The sequence below is a fragment of the Carcharodon carcharias genome, chromosome 3 (genome assembly GCF_017639515.1).
Source record: "Carcharodon carcharias isolate sCarCar2 chromosome 3, sCarCar2.pri, whole genome shotgun sequence".
NCBI lineage: Eukaryota > Metazoa > Chordata > Chondrichthyes > Lamniformes > Lamnidae > Carcharodon > Carcharodon carcharias.
This window is the reverse complement of record NC_054469.1, coordinates 26,119,650-26,144,565: the sequence shown is the minus strand read 5'-3', so window position 1 is coordinate 26,144,565 and position 24,916 is coordinate 26,119,650. Positions and strand designations below refer to the sequence as shown.

Sequence of the window (24,916 nt, the reverse complement as noted above, 5' to 3'; positions counted from 1 at the left end):
ATTAGATTAAGGGAATAGTATACTCAAACATTCCAAAGTTCTGAGTATAAGGTTTGAGTTGCGATTTCTGGCAAAAATCGCAATTTGAAGGTATTATAAAGGCAAAACAGGGTTTGCCTTTGTTTGAGATGAACCAGCCTTTGTACCAGACTAGTAGGGAATAACCCTTATCACCAGCTTCCAAGCTGATTGGGATTGATACACACAAGTTGGTATTCTAAAATTCTGAGGGGAAAAAAAATACCTGAAATTCAAAAGGGTTCTAGGAAAACGAAAAGACATAAACACACGGTCTAGTCGGTTCCAATGGATAAAAAGGGGCTTCTTTTGAAGAGATGAATTAAATATGAAAGAAAATCTGCATTCTAACAGCACTGTTATTTGAATTTGGGACAATCTTGAGATGTAGAGTGCAGCATAATTTAACAGGTTACTTCTGAATAACGAGAATTCCAGCCAAGATAAAGAATGTGTCGATAAACATATGGGACTTTTAATCTGGATACACATGAGAAAGAGGTAGTTTTAATTTTGATTGTGTAAATTACACTTCTTATAAAGTTTTTAAAAATTGCAATTTGGTTCCCGATAAAATTCTCAAAAGGGAATTTTTATTTTAAAAGGTTTGACCACAATTGACACTAATTCAAATGCTGCAAGCTTTTTGTAGTTGTCAGTCTGTTCCCAAAATATAAAGTTAAGCTCAAGATCTTGACAAAGTTTGGCAGAAATCCAATTTTTGGCCGAGTTAATGAATCTGGAATAATTCTAAAAAAAGAATCAGACATAATTTAGGGTTACAGTTGAGACAATAAAATTTTGTTTAAGAAGATAAGGAAGCAAAACTTGTCAATGCCTGATTTCTGTTTTAAAACTGTTATGAGAATATTTTATTGGACTGTAAAGTCTCTCCAGACAACCTGAACAAGATAAGATGGTAGCTATTGCATGTGTAAAATGGCATGAGGAAAGAATTAAGGGTAGGAGAAAGAGTTCGGGAAAGAGGACACAATATACAAACTGTCTTAAGGGAAATGAATTTGATAATCTGGCCATTAACTTAGACATTGGAACCACACAGGGAGAGATAAGCAAAGATCTAGAGACAGAGATCCCCGTTGACATGGGATAGTTAATATGGTTTAAAGAATAAAGAAACATTTAAAAATGATCAAAACAATAGAGAAACTGACCTCAAGAGAATCTTAGGATGATCATGGTCAGGGGAAAAAAAAAGTTATAGGTAAAACCATGTGGAATCTGTAGTTGAGGTAATTGAAGGGTAAGGAGAAATAATGCTTAACAACAATTTACTACAAGATGGATACGGGTAAAGGGAAAGCTGGAAAAAGGCTAAATAAATGTATTACTGACTATATTAATGTGCCTGCGAGCTACAAAAAGTAAAACCACAGGATTAACACCCTGATGACAGGCAGAGTTAAGCGTCTCCCAGAGAAAACTGCCACTGGAAGTGAAGATACTGAGCCATTGAAAGATAGGATATGAAGGTGCATTGTAGAGTTGTGTAGACAGCTTAAGGATTTGAGGTCCGACATGGGACAGCAGCAGGAGATAGTGGACTGGAAGGAGTGGAGGGGGTGCTTACCCAGATGGATTCAGATCAGGTAACTCATTTCACAGGAAGAATCATTAAAGAAATGTGTAAACTTATGGCGATTAAACAGAAATTCCATATTCCTTACCACCCCCAGAGTTCAGGGATGGTGGAAAGGATGAACCGAATTTTAAAAACATCAACAGCAAAAGCAATTCAAGAAACAGGGAAGAGTTGGGCAACAGTGTTGGCCAATATTCTGTTGAGCCTTAGGTCTACCCCAAGCAGGACCGCCGGTTTCACCCCATTTGAACTAATGACAAGGAGAACAATGCAGTTACCCGAGGGAATCATAGTAGGAGGTGCAGATGTAGGACCACTAAAAGGAAGGGTGCGAGACCATGTGAGGGAAATGAGTAAGCAATTGCATGAGTTGAGAAAGGAAGTTAGGGACAGACAAATGATTAAGGATTTGGAAACAGGCAACTCCAAAGAGTAACAATGGACTCCCCAAGTGGGGAATAAGGTGATGGTCAGGGTGAGCCCTGAGGGAACAGGGTTTGCCCCGGGTGTCATGGACCATACGAGGTAATTATGACAGGTGATACGTGTGCACTTGTAGATATGAAGATGGAAAATAAATGGAGGCATTGCACACAGTTAAAGATATATGATGAATCACCAAGTGGTAACCCGGACAACGGGAGCCAAAGTTAATGTTTCCACAGGTCTGTGATCCTGGCTATGGGCGTGTCAGTACTGGCCTGGGAGGTACCGACTGTTAAGTCAATGACAACATCTGCCTCCGCCTGGGACAATATGTATTACTTCCCCGAGGAGGAATTGGGGAATGGATAAAGAAGCCCAACACCTGGATCACGGATCAAGTCACCACACAAACACAACTGACGAACAATTGGGAACCGGACCTCACATGTGGCAGCACAAAGGGTTGAAAGAGTAACTTACGCTTAACAGCACCAGGGCAGCCAGTTCAGCCAACACTCCTCGAATATCAACAAGGGAATTTCACGGGGTGGTGGTACAAACCCGAGGGCAAGGACAATGATAAAATGACAAATGCACTCTTGTGGATATGCCCCAGTGGGTTGGTACACTCACCCAATAATATCTCGCTAAGCATAAGCACAGACACGAGTGGTGGAGTAACAATAACTGGGATTTATAACAATATGACTGGACTGGGTTGGTGGTATGGGAAATGTGAAACGCATGCACCCCTTACCAGTTTTTCGCCAACAGACATTTGGATGTATCAAGAGATTAATGTGACCGCTGGATGGACAGATCTACCTCCCTTTGTTTGGGAACAGGGTCTTGAGGGACAATATTGTCAAGGAACATATAAATATGTAATAGATAGGCATGATTGTCATGATATGCGATATTTTACTTTGACTACGTGTGGATATCAAAGACCTACTCAATGTCCAGATGTAATCAGTCCCCCCCACCTCCCCCAGAATGGGATAGTCAGGATAGGAAAGTCAAAACCATTACAATATGATGTAACTATGGTCTCCCTGGAAGTGACATATAATATCTTGGGACTAGTGTCAGTATTGCATACGACTTGTCACAGCCACCAGAATTCCATAAAATGGGCTAGAAGCTAACTGAAGAGGATAGTCAATGACTATAAATTTCGAATTGTCCCGGGAGTTAGACCAAAGGCACAGGCTAGGTTAAAAAGAAGAATACTAGGAAATATAAAAAGGCTATTTGGGAGTGCCAATTCCATACTGAATTCAGGTCAGATCCACGACTTAAATGATTATGCCTCCTGGGTGGCCACTGAGACTGCCCGAGGGTTGCACTTCAGTGTGTGTGGAGCAGAGAATGCCCTGACATCTGTGAAGGTACAAGAAGGTCTGCCACGGGTCCTTAGGCAGACCATAGACGGGATTATAGATACAGCCGAATCACAAGCTACAGGGGAGGGCATGCGATATGCTAGCACGAGACTTAATTGATGGGGTAAAATCCGACAGTGAAGATATCAGGTTTGGAACAATCCCTGAACACATGTTCAAGTCAGTATACCAATTGATTCTCATAAATTTATTCAAGGAGCGGCAGGAATTGGTGATTACACAACCTCAAGGTGGAGAAGAGGATGGAGCCATATAATTCATCATGACCATTCCCCAAGAGCATCATCCAAATGGGGCTTTCTTAGACAGCCATAGGTTTGAGCCCCTGGGAATAGATAAAGGGGTGTTGGTATACCGCGTAGGATTACATGGGTATACCTCATATGTGAAAGTATCGATGATCACTAGAGATTGTTGTACAGAATCAAGAAATTACATTGTGTGCTTATGTCAAATGCTGGAGGTATCTACAAATATTAGTAAAGTCACATTCACCACTTTACCAATTCAGGAAGCATTTAAGGTAATTCAGGTGTCCTTGACTCAATGGTGCTTCATGACTTATGAGGCAGAGTTCCTTTATGGGGGCTTAATTTGTTCTACCAACTTGAGTTTCTGCCTATAGCTGACCGATTCCTTTATCATAGAGGACTTCCATTTGCCAGGCAGAACCACAGGATACTTGTTTAGCCCTTGGTGGGATGATACATTGTTCATGGACCAAATCCTGTCAGAATAGCACACCTAGCAATACAGGAAGCCACAAGAATAGCTCAATCATATGTAGAAGCTTCTAGGGAGCAAATTGCGAGGGGGTGTGTGCAAGTGGATTTAGCCACTAATTGGACAGGAGGTTAGCCCAATCAGCTACTTCCTATGCTACGACCGGAAGATTAATAAATTGGTGGGAAATATTTAGGATGGGCATGACGATAGCCTCAGGAATTAATCTTGTCTGGGCTATCGGACTCTGTTGCCACCAACAGAAAACCTGGAGAGGGTCTCTCCAGGCACAGGCAGCAGTAAACCAATGGTGTGCATCGGTCCCCTGACCTATGCATACTCCAAGGGAGAAGACAAGGGAAGGGAAGGTTAGATTATACAACCAGGTGGTTTAGGATTCCTCTGGCAGTCTGGACGACTGGCCACCCGAAGGACCAGAAGAGGAATTCTCAACTTAAGGCGTGGCCAGCTTGGGCTTTGCCAAGGGCCAAAAGGGGGGACTGTTAGGGTGAAATTAAAAATGCTAAAAGAGAATACAGTAAGAATTTACTGAAACACCCCGAAAATCTCCAGGCAGCCACTGGTGCTAAAAATATTAACAGTTGAGGATAACCAGATGGACATTGCATACAAAGAAGCTTTGAGTTTTTGTGTGATTTATACAGAAGTCAAGAGATGAGATAATGTCCAGTAACAGGGAGGACAGGCAGGGCAATTCAAGTAGTGCAGTGATGCAGTGAAGCCTTGAGAGTTAGACTGGAGATAAAACATGGAATGTTTCTCTCAGAAAGGGAAGGGGCAGATGGTTTTAGCTTAGATAAAGGAAGATGAACAATGGACAAAGAAGGGGCTTTGATGAAACACAAACAGTCTTGAGTTGTAAGGACCAAGGTCCTTGTTTTAATTTTGTTTGGATAGTATAATTATGTATATATGCTTTAGCTATATTTGGCTAGCAAAATCAATGCTTATGTACTCAATAGGATAGAGATAATATGGAACAGATGTGTCGGTTACCAATTGGACGTATTCAAATGCATTCAAATGTGTTATGATAAGAAAAAATACAAAATTAATGAAATGTAATCAGTCAGGGAGCTGGGTCTTCGTTCTTAGGAATAATTGCAGTTCCCTTGCGTATGCTTGAATAAAACCAGTTAAAAGGAAGCCTGAGTCTCGTGTGGTTGTTGCGGGATTGGAGAGCGTAACATCTCCTCTTCAACTTCCCTGCTCTTACATTTTATGCCTCAGCTAATAAAGGCAATTATCCCAAATGGCTTCTTAACCACCTTATCTACCTGTTCTGCTACCTTATGGGACCAGTGGACATGTACACCAAGGTCCCTCTGATCCTCAGTACTTCCCAGGGTCCTACCATTCATCGTGTATTCCCGTGCCTTGTTTGTCCTGCCCAAGTGCATCACCTCACACTTATCCGGATTAAATTCCATTTGACACTGATTAGCCCATCTGACCAGCCCATCTATATCCTCCTGTAATCTAAGGTTATCCCCCTCACTATTTACTACCCCACCAATTTTCGTGTCATCCACGAGCTTACTGATCAATCCTCCTACATTCAAGTTTAAATCATTTATATATACCACAATCAGCAAGGGGCCCAACATCGATCCCACTGGACACAGGCATCCAGTCACAAAAACACCCCTCAACCATCACCCTCTGCTTCATTCCACGATTCCTGACATCGCCACAAGATTCTGCCTTTTCTGTGCAGAAGTGTTTTTTAATCTCACCCATGAAAGGTCTGGATGTAAGTTTCAGACTGTACCCACAGTCTTAGATTTCACAATCATTGGAAATAGCTTCCATCAACCTGACCTGCTCTCCTTAAAATCTTGAAAACCTCAATCAAATCACCCCTTAAACTACTAAATTCCAGGAAATGCAACCCTACTTTGTGTAATCTCGTGTAATTTATCAATGACCTTCCCTCCAACATAAGGTCAGAAATGGGGATGTTCACTGATGATTGCACACTGTTCAGCACCATTTGTGACTCCTCAAATACTGAAGCAATCCACGTCCATATGCAACAAGACCTGGACAACATTCAAGCTTGGGCTGGTAAGTGGAAAGTAACAGTCATGCCACACAAGTGCCAGGCAATGACTGATGTATGTTGGTTAGTCTAGCTTTGGAATGATTACTGAGATGTTGGCATGTTCAAACAACAATGTGCAGGGGTACGGGGAAAAGGCAGGGCAATGACACTAGGTCATAATGCTCATTTGGAGAGCCGGTGCAGACACAATGGGCCGAATGGCCTCCTTCTGTGCCATTAAAATTCTGTGATTCTGTGATTGAACAACTGGTTTATTTTACACAACTGAATAATGTACAGCTATCCAATGACTAGGTGTTACACTGCTGAAGTCATGAACATTCTCCTTTTCTCCTAGTCATGTGTTCTCTTACATCATCATTTTAGGAGTTGCTATTTACACAGTCCCATATTAACCCTTACAATCCTAATACTACAATGACCACCTCCAACAAGAGAGAATCTAACCAACTCCCCTCGGCATTCAATAGCATTACAATCCCTGAAATCCCATTATCAACACGCTGGGGGTTAACATTGACCAGAAACTGAACCAGCCATATAAATACTCTGGCTACAAGAGCAAATCAGGGGTTGGGAATTCTGTGGCGAGTACTCACCTCCTGGTTTCCAAAAGCCTGTCTAACATCTATAAGGTGCAAGTCAGGAGTATGATAGAATACTCTCTACTTGCCCGGATGAGTGCAACTTCGAAAACACTCAAGAAGCTTGTCACCATCCAGGGAAAAGCAGCCTGCTTGATCAACACCCCAAACACCATCTTAAACATTTACTTCCTACACCACCGATGCAGAGTGGCAGCAGTGCGTACCATCTATATGATGCACTGGAGCAACTCACCAACTCATCAACAGCACCAGCGACCTATAACATCTAGGAGGACAAGGGCAGCAGAGGGATGGTAACACCGCCACCTGCAAGTTTCCCTCCAAGCCACACATCATTCTCCCTTGGAACTATCTCGTCATTCCTTCACTGTCTCTGAATTAAAATCCTGGAACTCCCCATAACAGCAATGTGGGTGTGCCTAAATCATATGGACTGCAGCAATTCAAGAAGGCAGCCCGCCATCACCTTCTCAAGGGCAACTAGGGATGGGCAATAAATGCTGGCCTAGCCAGCAACACTGATATCCCATGAATGAATAATTTCAAAAAGTTGTCATCTCTTGAATCAGCACTATTGGTTAAGCCATTAGTGTCTACTTCATGCTTGTAATCCCTTCACTGGACTCCTATCATGTTTCCAGTTACTCAGAATTGTGTGGGGTCTCGATGATGTTTAGGTTCGCGAATTTTGGTTGGTCATCGGCAATGTTCCCCTTAAGCTCCTTGACTGAGTGACCACACAGCAATTGGGAATGTGCAGTTGTAAGGAAATAGAGATAGTTTAAGTAAATTATATTGGTATATGTAGGTGTTAGGAATGAGTTTTAGCTTTAAAATTTAAGTTTGATTTGTATTTCTGTATTTACGTTAAGAAAGGTCAAATTGAGTTTTAGTTTCACTTTTAAAGGGTGCTTGCATTTCTAATGAGAGTTTTACGATCATAAGCTAAGGTAAGCAAATAAGAATAGAAGGACAGTGCTGTTGCCTAACAATAGGGGTCCAGAGAGGCAGGTCCCTCCAACAGACACATGCACAAAAACTAAAGAAACAGCAGTTTTAAGTTCAGTTTGAAGCCAAGGCCCCAGAAAGACTGGATATTGGGAGTGGGAGCTGCAGATTTCCCAAAAGAACCAAAAGATCCCAAGGACAAAGAAGTGAGATAGGAACAGAGAAAAGCCCCAAGAAGACCAAAGGGCAAAGCAGCCCATAGTCAAAGGAAGGACAGGAACCTGGAAAAAGTCCTTTTAATGAAGTTAAGAGTGAGGGGCAGAGAGAAAGGTACCAAGCTTCGGATTTAAAGAGACAAAAGCTGCAGAAAGCAGAATTAAAGTGAGTACAGCTTTCAAGAGGCAAGAAGGTTCAAAGAGACGACTGAAAGTCTACAGCTCTTTGCTATGTGAAGCATGGTACTGTTGATAGCTGAGTCAGTGGGAGAGAGTACAGAGAAGACAGCTTGAATGCACGTGGTGACCCAGGGGAAAGGAACATCAGAAGGAGAGTTTGAAATCCTGGAGGTGAACCCTTGCAGAAGGTTTCCGAGAGAAAGCATTGGTTTGAAAGAAGATTCCAAGGCAAGGTTTTGTGGAGTGGAGATTGGAAACCCTTTTATATAAGATGGAGTGCAGTGAGTTGGCTCACTGTGAAGCAAGCATCTGGGGGGAGTTAAGGAGCGATCCACAGCATCAGGTTGAGGTGGCATCAGTCACTTGGTTTCAGAGTGTTGTGTGTCTAACCACAGGGTGTCTATTAGTACATGGACTGCGTACTTACTGTGGACATTAGAGTATAAGATAACTTTTGTTATCCTTACAAATTTGTATATATCTGGAAACATATATGTGTGGGTTAAGGACTATTGTAATATAGCTCATCTTATCTTGTTTAATAAATGTTTTATGTTTCGTTAAAAGTTCATTAGCTGACTCCTGTGACTGTTCAGTAGCTACTCTCCGCATATCTAAACAAACAAATTAAAAGTTAGGATCTATCAAGCTGTGTTCCAATCTGGGATCAGGTTTGTCCAGGGGTAATGTCAGCAGGTGAGCATAACACAGGGCAGGGAACAAACAGGCAACAAGGAAGCAGCATTCCCTTTAAGATGTGCATGTGCGTGGCCATGCGCAGCAGACAGTAAATAGGGGAACCGTTGGTCATTGGAGTCAACATGGGCCAGGGGAGGTCTCATGGGTTGATTTAGGCCTCTGTATCTTTTGGAGGAATATCAATCTTCACCGTAACCTTTTCCTCCTCTGGGGCAGGTGGAGCCTCCTCTTCAGGCATCTTGGCATTTTTATTGATCTTGGCCAAATATTCGTGGATAATGGCTTCCTCGTCCTCCAAGGTCGTATCGATATAGTCATCATCATCCTCAGGCAGTAATGACAAGATTTCTTTAAGAATCTCATCATCCTCGGAGCTGCTTTCAGCATCTGATAATAAAGAAACAAGTATATTAAACCCAGGTATTAAAGAAAGACAGGGGGACTTACATTTATATAACGTCTTCTGCATCCTCCAATCATCCCATAGTGCTTAACAGCCAAAGAAGTATTTTCAGAAGGGTAGTAACTGTAGGGAAACGTGGTAAACAATTTGTGCACAGCAAGGTGCCAGAAACAGGATCCCAGAAATAGCAATGTGATAAAGGCCAAACCACCTGTTTTCTAAATGTTGGTTGAGGGATAAGGATTGGTCAGAATAGTGGGGAGAACTCTCCAGCCTTTCTTCAAATAATGTCATGGGAGAAGGCACACAGGGCCTCGATTTAACCTGTCATCCCGAAAGACTGGGCCTCTTCATACTGAACTGAAGTTCAAACCTAGAGTGTGCTCTCAAAATGTGAGGAACAAGATGCATAAACAGAGAGAGATTTGGCTTTAGCAGAACAAAGGAGTCAAACATGTAGCATATATAGCATATCTCTTATTACTTTCTCCCTCATCTTGTTATCTTGCCTTCTTTTAAATGTATTGAATTTGAATATGCTTAATAAAAGTTGCAGCTGAGTGAAGTCCTCTTGGGCACAAGTGCCTGCACAGGCTGAGTATTAGTTAACGTGGGCTTTGCACTATTTCTGCCAAGGAGTTTACAGAGTCTGCCATCTGTCCAATTTAGGAAAAGAAGCACAAAATACACCTGATGTCATTACCATCACTGAACCCCCCCCCCGATCAACATCCTGGGGGTTACCATTGACCAGAAACTGAACTGGACTAGCCATATAAATACTGTGGCTACAAGAGCAGGTCAGGGGCTAGGAATCCTATGACAAGTAACTCACCTCCTGTCTTCTCAAAGCCTGTCCACCATCGACAAGGCACAAGTCAGGAGTGTGATGGAATACTCCCCACTTGCCTGGATGAGTGCAGCTCCCACAACGCTCAAGAAGCTCTACACCATCCAGGACAAAACAGCTCATGTGATTGGCACCCCATCCACAAACATTCACTCCCTCTACCACCGACACACAGTTGCAGCAGTGTGTACCATCTACAAGATGCACTGCAGAAACACTCTCAAGGCTCGAAGGTGACAGAAGAAGGTGACGAAGTTCCACCCTCTAAACCCATGATCACTATCAGCTAGAATGACAAGGGCAGCAGATAGATGGGAACACCACCACCTGGAAATTCCCCTCCAAGCCACTCACATTTCTGACTTGGAAATATATCACTGTTCTTTAACTGTTGCTGGGTCAAAATCCTGGAGCTCCCTCCCTAACAGCACTGTGGGTGTACCTACACCACATGGACTGCAGTGATTCAAGAAGGCAGCTCACCTCACCACCAAACTTCTCAAGGGCAACTAGGGGTGGGCAATAAATGATGGCCCAGCCAGCGATACCCAGATCCCGTAAATGAATAAAAAAAAGATGGAGCTCCTCGGGTATAATCCCATAATTCCAATGAGGCAGGTTTTATGCCATCAGTGTGGAATCTGAAGTCAAAAAACTGAATTGATTTCAGGTCCATGTATTCATGGATCTTGCTAGGGCAAAGACAATTTAAAAGCAGAACTATGCAAAGGTCTTAGTTACAGCCAGATTGGAGGTATTGCAAAATTATTTTTTAAAGTTTTCTTTCTTACCTGTAGTCGGAAAGGTAGGGGAGGATGTGACTGATGGGCTCGATTGTGTTACTGTATCAACAGATGACAAGGGATTTGAATTTGGAGGTGAAACCTAGGCATTGTCACAAAACATACATTTAGAAAACTGCAATAACAAGAGGTTTTAAAGTTAATGCCTGAAGAGTATTAATGTTATTTCTCATTTTAGGAATGTGGTAACAGGAACAGGAGGAGGCCATTTAGTCCCTCGAGTCTGCTCCGCAATTCAATGAGATTACGGCTGATCTGTGGCCTAACTCCATATACTCACCTTTGCCTTCCATCCCTTAGTGCCTATGGTTAAAAAAAATCTATCAATCTCAGATTTAAAATTAACAATTAATCTCACGTCAATTGCCATTTGCAGAAAAGAGATCCAAACCTCTAAAGAACAAAGAAATGGCTGACCAACTAAATACATACTTTGGTTCTGTCTTCACAAAGGAGGACACTAATAACATACCAGAAATATTGGGGAACACAAGGTCTTGTGAGAGGGAGGAACTGAAAGAAATCAGTATTAGTAGGGAAATGTTGCTGGAGAAATTGAAGGGATTGAAATCCCCAGGGCCTGATAATTCTCATCCCAGAGTACTTAAGGAAGTGGCCCAAGAAATAACGGATGCATTGGCGGTCATCTTCTGAGATTCCACAGACTCTGGAACAGTTCCTATAGATTGGAGGGTAGCTAATGTAACCCCACTATTTAAAAAGGGAGGTAGAGAGAAAACAGGGAATTATAGACCAGTCAGCCTGACGTCGGTAGTGGGGAAAATTCTGGAGTCCATTATAAAAGATTTAATAGCTGATCACTTGGAAAATAGTGGCAGAATCGGACGGAATCAGCATGGATTTACAAAAGGGAAATCATGCTTTACAAAGCTACTGGAATTTTTTGAGGATGTAACTAGTAGAGTTGATGAGGGGGAACCAGTGGATGTGGTTTATTTGGACTTTCAGGACGCTTTTGACAAAGTCCCACATAAGAGATTAGCGTGTACAATTAATGTGCATGGGATTGGGGATAGTGTATTGAGATGGATAGAAAACTGGTTGGCAGACAGGAAACAAAGAGTAGGAATAAATGGGTCTTTTTCCGAATGGCAGGCAGCGACTAGTGGGGTACTGCAGGGATCGGTGCTGGGAACCCAGCTATTCACAAAATATATTAATCATTTAATTGAGGGAACTAAATGTAATATCTCCAAATTTGCAGATGACACAAAGCTGGGTGGGAGGGTGAGCTGTGAGGAGGATGCAGAGATGCTTCAGTGTGATTTGGACAAGCTGAGTGAGTGAGCAATTGCATGGCAGAGGCAATATAATGTGGAAAAATGTGAGGTTATCCACTTTGGTAGCAAAAACAGGAAGGCAGATTATTATCTGAATGGCTATAAATTGAGAGAGAGGAATGTGCAACGAGACCAGGGTGTCCTCTTACACCAGTCGCTGAAGGTAAGCATGCAGGTGCAGCAGGTGGTAATGAAGGCAAATGGTATGTTGGCCTTAATAGCGAGAGGATTCAAGTACAGGAGCAGGGATGTCTTGCTGCAATTATGCAGGGCCTTGGCGAGACCACACCTGGAATATTGTGTGCAGTTTTGGTCTCCTTATCTGAGGAAGGATGTTCTTGCTATAGAGGGAGTGCAGCATTTGTTTACCAGACTGATTCCTGGGGTGGCAAAACTGACATATGAGGAGAGATTGAGTCGATTAGGATTGTATTTGCTGAAGTTCAGAAGAATGAGGGGGGATCTCATAGAAAACTATAAAATTCTAACAGGACTAGACAGGGTAGATGCAGGAAGGATGTTCCCGATGGTGGGGGAGTCCAGAACCAGGGGTCACAGTCTTAGGATACGGGATAGATCATTTAGGACTGAGATGAGGAGAAATTTCTTCACCCAGAGAGGGATCAGCCTGTGGAATTCATTACCACAGAAAGTAGTTGAGGCCAAAACATTGTATGTTTTCAAGAAGGAGTTAGATATAGCTCTTGGGGCGAAAGGGATCAAAGGGTATGGGGAGAAAGTGGAGAGCAGGATATTGAGTTGGATGATCAGCCACGATCATAATGAATGGTGGAGCAGGCTCGAAGGGCCGAATGGCCTACTCCCGCTCCTAGTTTCTATGTTTCTATGTTTCTAACACCTTTTTGTGTGTAAGAACATTTCCTTCAGGCCCAAATCTTCCAATTAGGATGGGAACGCCTGCTTCTGACCCTGACCAGACAAAGGACTATCCATTTACCTTCCTTCGATTTTTCAGGCCAGTCTTCCAATTGAGGAGCCTGCAGAACTCAGTCAGTGCAGGAAACCTCGCAGACAACAGCAGAGGGAATCTGTGCAGAAGCCACAGTCCTTTAACGGCACTAGCTGCCATATTCTGGTAAGTAAGAGCTTAATGGTCCTAAAGCTTCCCATTGCGTTACTGAATGAGTGTATGAGTGAAGGGGTAAATGTATAGGTGTGTAAGTGGGTAGTGTGGGTGAGGTAAGTGGGTAGGGTGGCAGCTTGGTAGGGTGGTAGGGTGACAGCTCAGTAGGATGGTAGGGTGGCAGCTTGATAGGGTGGTAGGGCGAAAGCTGGGTAGGATGTTAGATGGGTAGGGTGGCAGCTCAGTAGGGTGGTAGGGTGGCAGCTCGGTAGGGTGGCAGCTTGGTAGGGTGGTAGGGTGGTAGCTCGGTAGGGTGTTAGATGGGTCAGGAGGCAGCTGGGTGAGGGTGCTTAGGTCAGGTTGGGCAGGGTTGGAAGGGGGGATGGAGGATCGAAGGGAGTCGGGTGCTGGAGTCTAGTCAGGTCGAGTCAGGATGTTGGGGGGAGTCAGATGGTGAGCAGTAGTTAGGTTGGATTGTGGGTTAGTGTGGGGGGGGAGTCGGTTGTCGGGGGCTGGTCAGGTTGGGTGGAGGGTGTTGAGGGGTCGGGGTTGTGTCTGGGTGTTGGGGGAAGAGTCAGTTGTGGGAGATAGTTAGGTCGGGTCTGGGAGAAGTCGGGTGATCAGTGTGGTTAGTTGGCGTCGAGGAGGGAGTTGGAGGGGTTCAGTTGTATAAGTACCCTGGAGTTTGATAGGATTTTTCTGTCTAACATTTCTTGGGTAACTACCCAGGTAAGTAAGTCAGAACTCTCTGAAGGCTCCAACTCTACCTCAGAGCTGAAGAGTTTTATGGAGGGTCCCGGGGAAAATTGGAGTTACCCATCAGAAGTTCAAACATCTCAGACAATTCCCACAGATTCAGCGTGTTGGGACTTCCGAGGGGTCCAGCACAGCATATTTTGAGGGGGTGGGGTTATATCCAGTCTCCAACGATCCAGAGACTGGGAGATCTGGGCCCATATTTCACCCCTGAAAGGTCTGGCTCTGGTTTTTCAACTGTGCACCGAGTCTTAGATCCCACAAACAGTGGAAATTGCTTGTATCAACTCTATCTGGTCCACTTAACATCTTGAAAACTTCAATCAAATCATCCCTTAGCTTTCTAAATTCCAAGGAATGCAACCCAAGCTTCTGTAATCTCTTGTAATTTATGAATGGTCTTCCCTCTATCATAAGGTCAGAAGTGGGGATGTTTGCTGATAATTGCACAATGTTCAGCATCGTTCATGACTCCTCAGACACAGAAGCATGTCCACATGCAGCAGGACCTGGACAACATTCAGACTTGGGCTGATAAGTGGCAAGTAACATTCACGCCAATTTTACTTGCCACTTATCAGCCCAAGCCTTAATGTTATCCAGGCAATGACCATCTCCATTGCCAGGCAATGAGCATCTCCAGCAAGAGAGAATCTAACCAACTCCCTTGAAATTCAATGGCATTGCCATCATTGAATGCCCCACTATCAATACCCTGGGGGTTACCATATAAATACTGTGGCTACAAGAGCAGGCCAGAGGCTGGGACCTGTAACTCACCTCTTGATTCCCCAAAGCCTTAAAGAAGGAAGGAGAGGTAGTGAGACAGAGAGCAAATTCCAGAGCTTTGGACCTAGGAAGCTGAAGGCATGGCCACCAATGGTGGGGCGATAGAAACTGGAGATGTGCAAGGCAAGTCATAAGTGTGATGCAATACTCTCCATTTGCCTGGATGAGTGCTGTTCTCAAGAAGCTCAACACAATCCAGGACAAAGCAGTCCATTTGATTGACATCCCATCCACCCAGCAGTGTACATCAATAATAAAATACACTACAGCAACTCACCAAGCTTCCTTTGACACCACCTTCCAAACCTGCAATCTCTACCACCTAGAAGGGCAACGGCAGTGGACTCATGGGAAAATCACCGCATGCAAGTACCCCTCCAAGCTACATACCATCCTGACTTGGAACTTCATTATCACTGGGTCAAAATCCTGGAACTCTCTTCCGAATAGCACTTTTCTTTTTATTCCTTCACAGGATGTGAGCTTCGCTGGCTGGGCCAGCATGTGTTGCCTACCCCTAGTTGCACTTGAGAAGGTGGTGGTGAGCTGCCTTCTTGAACTGCTGCAGTCCATGTGGTGTAGGTACACCCACAGTGCAGTTAGGAAAGGTGTTCCAAGGATTTTGACCCAGCGACAGTGAAGGAACCAATTGTATGAGTTGGGCCTGTCCCAACACTTTGTCCATTTGCCGTCCCCTGTCACCAGACGCTAGTATTGTTCGATGATCATAGTTTGGCAATGGTACTAACACTAGATCAGGTAGCACATATTGGCCTTACATTACTGCCAACCCAGCAGCTACCTTTGGAAAAACACTGGTACAAATTGTTTTGGAAACCATTTGAACTAAAGGGTATAAATAATTTTGTTGTAACTGTTCACTTGCTCCATGGATTCAGGTGACCCAACTCCTTGATTTGATTTAATGAGTAAAGAAGGAATTCTTTGTCTAATCAGTTGACCACAATATCAGACCCCTGGAATCTGAACTAAAATAAGGCCTCAGCTTAAAATGCCTCTGTTTGCAATAGTATTATTTTCAATCAAGCTGCCTTGGTTAGTGTGGACAGAATCACCAGCAACCCAAGAAGGTCATTTCTGTTCAATATCACATGCGACATCACCCCATCTCTGCACTCATCCACAGCCCTGGAACCCTCAAAATCACTGTGCTCCTCCAATTCTAATGCACATCTCCAGTTTCTATCGCCCCACCATTGGTGGCCATGCCTTCAACTTCCCAGGTCCAAAGCTCTGGAATTTGGTCTCTGTCTCACTACCTCTCCTTCCTTCTTTAAGGCTCACCTTTTAACTTTGCTCTTTGGCCAAGCATTTGACCACTTGGCCTAATATTTCTTGATGTGGCTCACTGTCAGTTATTGCCTCAAAATGCTCCTGTGAAGCACCTTGGGACATTTGCTCGCATTAGGGGTGCTATATAAATGTAAGCTGCTGTTATTGTAAACGGTCACAGAATCACAGTCAAGTTAAAGCTGCTATGAAAATAGACTGCACTACTGCTTGGTATAATCTGTAGAAGTATCTGCTCTTTTATTTATACCTGGTTTGCCTGACCAGAGACAACTTGTAGTGTGTTGTTCAGTTCAGCCCCTCTGGTGGGTTGCTCCCTTCTTTCTTCTGCTTCTCTCCTTTGTTGCTGGGCTCTCTGTTTGAAACCAGGAAGTAAAATTTGATTAGTTTGTTTGATTTCACTCGGGAAGAATAACTGATATGTGTGGTGACCTTATGGCTCTCAGAAATGCAGAAGTTTATTTAACTCAATAAACTGAGTCAGCGTGAAGGAAAATTGATGGTGGTTTTTAGGTTTGTGCACACAACTATGTGAAAGGCCTCAATTGTCACAAAGGAGAGGGCTGGAGAGCAAGCGAGAGCCACATGTCACTTCCTTTGGGGAAGGACCACAATATTAAGTGCCAGTCAGGTACTCTAAGTAGCCAGTGGCGGCTCGTTCTTAGGGGATCAAGGATCCTGGGGGCTGAATTCGCTGCACCCCCAAAAAACACCCCCTCCCCACCCCAACCCCGAGAGCCAGTAGTCAACCAGGGGCCAGCAGCTCATCATTGCCATCAACACCATTGGAGCAATGAGGGTAGCTGTTGGCAACGCACCCCCCCCCCCCCAAGACCCAGGATCAACACGGGACCAAGGCCATAGGTGAGCCAGGGCAGGATGGGGGCCACAGGGAGGTGGTCCCTGGCTACTGGAGTTTGGAAGAAAGGGCACTCAGAGCCTGATATTAAGGGACACCCTCAGGAAACCCACAAACAAACACGACAGGATTTGCTATTTGGGCATCCTGCATAGCAACTATGTGCCTCCCACTGGCTGAATGTCAGCAGCAGAAGGATGAGGCCCTTATGCAGGAATTTAATTGCCCTCTCAAGTGGGTTAACTGGCATTGGGTTGGAAAGGCCACCCACAAGCCATCCCTCCCCAACATTAATGAGGGCATAGAGGGAATGTGGTGGGGTCCACAACTGGTACCCTGCCAACCAATTAAAGGCCCCCCTCACCTCCAAACTTGCTTTGGGGAGGGCATTAAATTAAGCCCCTAATGTGGTTATCACATTCAGGCAAAACAAGACAAGTAAGGATCTGCCAGTGACCCCAACCCTTTCTCCGCCTGATAAATATAGACCAGAAAATCCTCCAGTGAAATCGTCTCAGTTTTTGTCTTAGTGTGTATTTGTGGAATTAGAAAAGGCTGAGAGTGATAATGAGAAGGTGGTTGGGGGTAGATGGTAGCCTAGTGGCAATGTCACTGGGCTAATAATCCAGAGCCCCAGGCTAATTCCCTGGGGGCATGTGTTCAAATCCCACCACAGCAACTGGTGGAATTTAAATTCAAATGAATAAATCTGGAATATAAAGCTAGTCTCAGGATTGGTAGCCAACTATCATCAATTGTCATAAAGATCCATCTGGTTCACTGATATCCTTTAGAGAAGGAAATCTGCCATCCTTAACAAGTCTGGCCCACATGTGACTCCAGACCCACAGCAATGCAGCTGACTTTTAACTGCCCTCTGACATGTACAGTTCAAGGGCATTTACAGATGGGCAACAAATGATGTCTATGCCAGCGACATCCACATCACATGAAAGAAAATAAAAAAGTTGGTTTATTGACAAACCACTGAAATGGACTGTAAGTGAATTCAGGAAGACAAACACATTAGTCAGTTAGATGGCAGATGAAATATAATGTGAGGCAATAGATTTTGCCAATAATACAGTCTAAAGGAGAAAAGTTCAAAAGGAGTTGAGGAGCAGTGAGAGAGAGGGACTTAGGGATTCAAATACACGAATCTTTAAAACTAGGAGCATCACTTTGCTAACCTCTTTTTAAAAAGATTTATATGGTTATTAAGACTAAGACTTAAGACCATTGAGAGAGTACAGAAGACAGTTATTAAGATGATACTAGGAATGAGATGAAGGGATTATTAGGAGAGACTAACGAAAACAAAAGATCTAATTTGAGGGCTGTAAAATTTTGGAAGGTTTTAATAAGGTATTTCAGGGAAAACTGTTTCTTCTTGATGGTTGGTTAATAACTAAAGGGCAAAAACGCATTACTCCATTGGAAGAGTAAAGAGAGGGGTGAAGAGAATTTGCTTGTTTTTATGCAGAGATATAGAATGCTCTAGCAGAAACATTGATGGAATCAGCTTTTAAAGGAGAAGTGGCTAAATTGAAAAAAGAAAGGTAGAAAAGAGTAGATAGAAAAAGCCGAGGATAAAACAAAAGCCCCTTCACCTGGTAACATCGGGCTTGTTAATTGGATAGCAAGGCTATTAATCTCATTTTGAGACTGTTACCATTAGCGACAGATGGAGGGAGTGAAGATTGACCCCTATGATTTCAAAAAGGGTCAACTTCTTCAGCCTGTTTTTATGTAAAACTGGCATTTGTCAGATTCTCCTGAAGTAATAGTACTAACCTCTCTCTTTTTTTCAATATGTAACTTAGCCTTCTCAAAGTCGCCTCCAGTGCCTCGCAAGCCAAATCGTGCTTCCCGAACAGTGAATCCTTCACTTGCAAGGCAAACCACGTCGAAATCATTCAATCTCAACTCATCCAATAGTTTTAATGCCTAAATATAGATGGGTAAGGAACAAACAATTGCTTCAACCATTCATCGACGTTAATCTCAGTAAATGCTTGAACATTAGTGCTGGATTTTGGGCTTAGCACTTGTACTGACATAATCAGATTGACCGGAGAAGACTGACTTTTTTTTTACTATTGGCCAATTCTTCAAATGCAGCACTTTTAACAAAAATCACAGAATCACAGAATCACACAGTGCAGAAAAGGCCCTTCGGCCCATCGAGCCTGCACCGACACGTGAGAAACACCTGACCTACCTACCTAATCCCATTTACCAGCACTTGGCCCATAGTTGAATGCTATGATGTGCCAAGTGCTCATGCAGGTACTTTTTAAAGGACGTGAGGCAACCGGCCTCCACCACCCTCCCAGGCAGCACATTCCAGACCATCACCACTCTCTGGGTAAAAAGGTTTTTCCTCACATCCCACCTAAACCTCCTGCCCCTCACCTTGAACGTGTGTCCCCTCGTGACTGACCCTTCAACTAAGGGGAACAGCTGCTCCCTATCCACCCTGTCCATGCTCTTCATAATCTTGTACACCTCGATCAGGTCACCCCTTAGTCTTCTCTGCTCCAACAAAAACAACCCAAGTCTATCCAACCTCTCTTCATAACTTAAATGTTTCATCCCAGGCAACATCCTGGTGAATGTCCTCTACACCCCCTCCAGTGCAATCACATCCTTCCTATAATGTGGCAACCAGAACTACACGCAGTACTCCAGCTGTGCCTCACCAAGGTTTTATACAACTCCAACATGATCTCCTTACTTTTGTAATCTATGCCTCGACTGATAAAGGCAAGTGTCCCATATGCCTTTTTCACCACTCCACTAACATGGCCCTCCACCTTCAGAGATGTATGGACACACAAACCAAGGTCCCTTTGTTCCTCAGAACTTCCTAGTGACATGCCGTTCATTGAATACTTCCTTGCCAAATTACTCCTTCCAAAGTATATCACTTCATACTTTTCAGGATTAAATTCCAAGTGCCACTTATCTGCCCATTTGACCGTCCCGTCTATATCTTCCTGTAGCCCAAGACACTCAACCTCACTGTTAACCACCTGACCAATCTTTGTGTCATCCGCAAACTTACTAATCCTACCCCCCACATAGTCATCTATGTCATTTATATAAATGACGAATAATAGGGGACTGAGCACAGATCCCTGTGGCTTCCAGTCACTGAAGCATCCTTCTGTCATCACTCTCTGTCTCTAACAACTAAGCCAATTTTGTATCCACTTTATCAAATTACCCTGTATCCCATGTGTATTTGCCTTCTTTATAAGTCTCCCATGTGGGACCTTGTCAAAGGCTTTGCTGAAATCCATATAAACTACATCAACTGCACTACCCTCATCTACACAGCTGGTCACCTCCTCAAAAAATTCAATCAAATTTGTTAGGCATGACCTCCCTCTGACAAAGCCATGCTGATATCCCTGATCAAACCTTACCTCTCCAAGTGGAAATAGATTCTCTCCTTCAGAATTTTCTCCAAAAGTTTCCCTACCACTGACGTGAGACTCACTGGCTTGGAGTTCCCTGGCTTATCCACACAACACTTCTTAAATAGTGGAACCACATTAGTTGTTCTCCAGTCCTCTGGCACCTCCCCTGTGGCCAGAGAGGAATTAAAAATTTGGGTCAGAGCCCCTGTGATCTCCTCCCTTGCCTTCCTCAGCAGTCTGGGACACAAATCATCCGGACCTGGAGATTTGTCCACTTTTAAGCCTGCCAACACCTCCAATACCTTGTCACTCCCTATATCAATTTGCTTAAGAACCTCGCAGTCTCTCTCCCCAAGTTAGATACCTTCATCCTCATTCCCTTGGGTGAAGATGGATGTGAAGTATTCATTCAACACTCTAGTGATGTCTTCTGGCTCCACCCATAGATCCACCCCTTGGTCCCTAATGGGCCCTACTCTTTCCCTGGTTATCCTCTTCCCATTGATATACTTAGAGAATATCTTGAGATTTTCCCTACTTTTACCAGCCAGAGCTATCTCATATCCCCTCTTTGCTCTCCTAAATGCTTTCTTAAGCTCCACTCTGCACTTTCTGTACTCCAATTATGCCTCTGCTGATTTGCTTCTCTTTTCCTTCTCATCGTAACCTGAATATCTCTGGTCATCCATGGTTCTCTGGGCTTGTTACTCCTTCCTATCACCCTAAAGGGAACATGTTGAGCCTGTACCCTCCCCATTTCCTGTTTGAATGTCCCCCATTGTTCCTCTGTAGATTTCCCCACAAGTAACTATTCCCAGTCTACCTTGGCCAGATCCTGCCTTATTTTACTAAAATCCACTCTCCCCCAATCCAAAACATTTTTTTGCAACTTGTCTATTTCTTTGTCTATAACAATCTTAACCTGTACCATGTTGTGGTCACTATCGCTAAAATGCTTGCCCACAACCACCTCAGCCACCTGTCCGGCTTCATTCCCCAAAATTAGGTCCAGCAATGCGCCGTCCCTTGTTGGACCCTCTACATATTGACCTAAAAAGTTCTCCTGTACACATTTCAAGAAATTCACTCCATCCAAGCCTTTAACACTATGTCTATCCCAATTAAGGTTGGGAAAGTTGAAATCACCTCGTATAATTACCCTATAGTTATTGTTTTTACACACCTCCACTAATTATGCACATATTTGCTCCTCAATTTCCTGCTGACTATCTGGGGGTCTATAATAAACATCTAACAATGTGGCTGCCCCTTTTTTTATTCCTAAACTCTACCCACAAAGCTTCATTCGATGCCCCCTCTAAGATATCATCTCTCCTTACTGCAGTTACCGACTCCTTAACTAATAATGCAACGCCCCCTCCTCTTTTACCCCCTGCCCTGTCTCACCTGAAAATTCTATATCCCGGAATGTTGAGCTGCCAATCCTGCCCCTCCCTCAACCACGCCTCAGTGATGGCTACTATATCACAATTCCACATGTCAATCCTCACCCCAACTCACCTGTTTTACCTGTAATACTCCTGGCATTAAAGTAGAGGCCATCCAGCCTTGCCTTAGTCCCTTGAAGCTTAATGCAGCTGTACTCCCTCTGACTTGATTGTTTTACTGTATTATGATGTGTCCCTATTTTGCCAACATTCTGTGTTCCCTCCCCCTGCCGAATTAGTTTAAACTCCTCCCAACAGCACTAGCAAACCCGCCCGCAAGGATGTTAGTCCTGCTCTGGTTCAGATGTAGACCATCCAACTTGTACAGGTCCCACCTTCCCCAGAAATGGTCCCAGTGATACAGGAATCTAAAATCCTCCCTCCTGCACCTACCTTTAAGCCACGTATTCATCTGTGCTATTCTCCTAATACCGAGCTCGCTAGCACATGGCACTGGGAGTAATCCAGAGATTACAACCCGAGAGGTCTTGCTTTTTAGTCTACAGCCTAACTCCCTGAATTCTTGATGCAAGACCTCATCCATCTTTCTACCTATGTCATTGGTACCAACATGTGACATGACCTCTGCCTTATCACCCTCTCCCTTCAGGATGTGCTGGCACCAGGGAGGCAACACACCATCCTGGAGTCATGTTGATGGCCACAGTAGTGCCTATCTGTTCCCCTGACTATAGAATCCCCTATTACTATTGCTCTTCCTCTCTTCCTCCCCTCCTGTACAAACAGGCTGCTTGTGGTGCCAGAAGCTTGGCTCTGTCTGCATTTGCATTTCACTAGCACCTTTCTCAACCTTAAGACATCCCAAAATGCCAATGATATACATTTGAACTGTATTTGCTGATGTAATGTAGAAAATGTGGCAGCCAATCGGTGCACAGCGAGTTCCCACAAACAGGCACATGCTAATAATCTGGCTGAGGGCTAAACATTGGCCAGGGCACCAGGAAATTCTCCCCTATTCGTCTTTAAGATAGTGCTGTTGATCTTTTATATTCACCTGAGGGGGCAAACGTGGCCTCCGTTTAATATCATAGAATGGTTACAGCCCAGAAGGAGGCCATTCAGCCTGTTGAGCTCATGCCAGCTTTCTGCAGGAGAAATTTAGCGAGTCTCACTTCCCTGCCCTTTCTCTGTTCCTGTACAGATTTTCACTTTGGGTGCTTATTCGATTCCCTTTTGAAAGCCACGATTGAATCTGCCTCCACTGCCTCCTCAAGCTGTGCATTCGTGACTCACCTGCCAATGGGAACAGTTTCTCTCCATCTGCCCTGTCTAGATCCTCATGATTTTTAACAGCTCTACCGAACTCCTCTCAACCTGCCTTCCATGAGCAGAATAACCCCAGCTTCTTCAGTCTATCCGTGCAGCTGAACTTCCTCATCCTGGAACTCTGGTCCTCAACATTGAAGTCTCATGGCATCAGGCCAAACATGGGCAAGGAAACCTCCTTCTGATTACCACCTACTGCCCTCCCTCAGCTGATAAATCAGTGTTTCTCCATGTTGAACACCACTTGGAAGGAAAACCCAGCAGGCCTGACAGCATCTGCGGAGAGGAAGTTAATGTTTCGAGTCCGTATGACTCTTCATCAGAACTAAGAAAAATAGAAATGAGGTGGAATATAAGCTGGTTGAAGTGGGGTGGGACAGGTAGAGCTGGATAGAGGGACAGTGATAGCTGGAGGCAAAGAAGAGATTGCCAAAGATGTTATAGACAAAAGGACAAAGGGGTGTTGACAATGGTGATATTAGCTGAGGAATGTGCTAATGATGACATTAAGCGTAGAAAGCAGGGCAAGCAAGATAGGGGGTGGGCTGGGGGGAAGGGATCGAATTAGGCTAAAAGGTAGATATAAAACAACATATATATATATTTTTTATATATATTTTTTTCTTTTCCCACCTATTTCCATTATTTTTAAATGTATTTTCATCCACTGTTTTATCTCTACCTTTTAGCCTATTTCAATCCCTTCCCCCCACCCCACCCCCACTAGGGCTATCTGTCCCTTGCTTGCCCTGCTTTCTACCCTTAATGTCACCATTAGCACATTCCTCAGCTAATATCACCACTGTCAACACCTCTTTGCCCTTTTGTCTATGACATCTTTAGCAATCTCTTCTTTGCCTCCACCTATCACTGGCCCTCTACCCAGCTCTACCTGTCCCACCCCAGTTCAACCAGCTTATATTCCACCTCATTTCTATATTTCTTAGTTCTGATGAAGAGTCATACGGACTCGAAACATTGACTGTATTCCTCTCTGCAGATGCTGTCAGGCCTGCTGAGTTTTTCCAGGTATTTTTGTTTTTGTTTCGGATTTCCAGTGTCTGCAGTGTTTTGCTGTTACCACTTGGAAGGAGTTGCCCTGGTACTGACCCCCTGGGACCCCACTGTATACCTTCCTCCAGTCCAAAAAAAACCACTCTCTTTTTCCCGTCACACAGTCAACTTCCTATCCATGCTTGTACTGTTTCTTTTCAACTTTACTAACAAACCTATTGTGTGGCACTCTATCAAATGCTCCTTGAAAGTCCATAGACATCACATCAACTGCATTATCCTCACTGACCCTCCCTGTGGCCTCATCAAAAGCTCAATTAAGGAAGTTAATCATGCCTTTAACAAATCCGTGTTGGCTTTCCTTAATTAATCTGCACCTCTTGCCCAAGTGATTGTTAGCTTTGTCTTATCTGAAAGACAGCACCTCGGACAGCGCAGCACTACCATACTCCTGCATCGGAAGAGTCAGCCTAGGTATATTGCCGAGGTCTCTGGAGTGAGATTTGAATCCCCAACCTTTTGACTCAGGGCAGAATTGTCCCAGACTTGCACAAAGTGCGGCAGCAGGTGGGAAAAAAGTCGATTTACCTGCCGGCTGCAATGGCAGATTTTCACGCTGTATCGTCCCCTTCCTGCCTTATTAATTATTCACTCATGGGGAGCATGCCATT

At 44.0% G+C, this 24,916-nt stretch overlaps 1 protein-coding gene across 4 annotated transcripts in view; it reads right to left on the bottom strand.

The window, feature by feature from the left end:
• The window catches only part of LOC121276506 (NEDD8 ultimate buster 1-like), an 84,081-nt gene that overhangs the window by 8,374 nt on the left and 50,791 nt on the right, over window positions 1–24,916 (bottom strand). For 2 of the 4 annotated variants that reach the window (XM_041184999.1, XM_041185002.1), the window contains 4 exons: window positions 18,863–19,015; window positions 16,460–16,564; window positions 10,957–11,050; window positions 9,103–9,299 (listed from right to left, as the gene is read on the bottom strand). In XM_041184999.1, coding sequence (XP_041040933.1) covers window positions 9,103–9,299; window positions 10,957–11,050; window positions 16,460–16,564; window positions 18,863–19,015 — 549 coding nt within the window. The remainder of the gene's footprint in view (window positions 1–9,102; window positions 9,300–10,956; window positions 11,051–16,459; window positions 16,565–18,862; window positions 19,016–24,916) is intronic. The other 2 variants (XM_041185000.1, XM_041185003.1) reach the window with 2 other exon arrangements.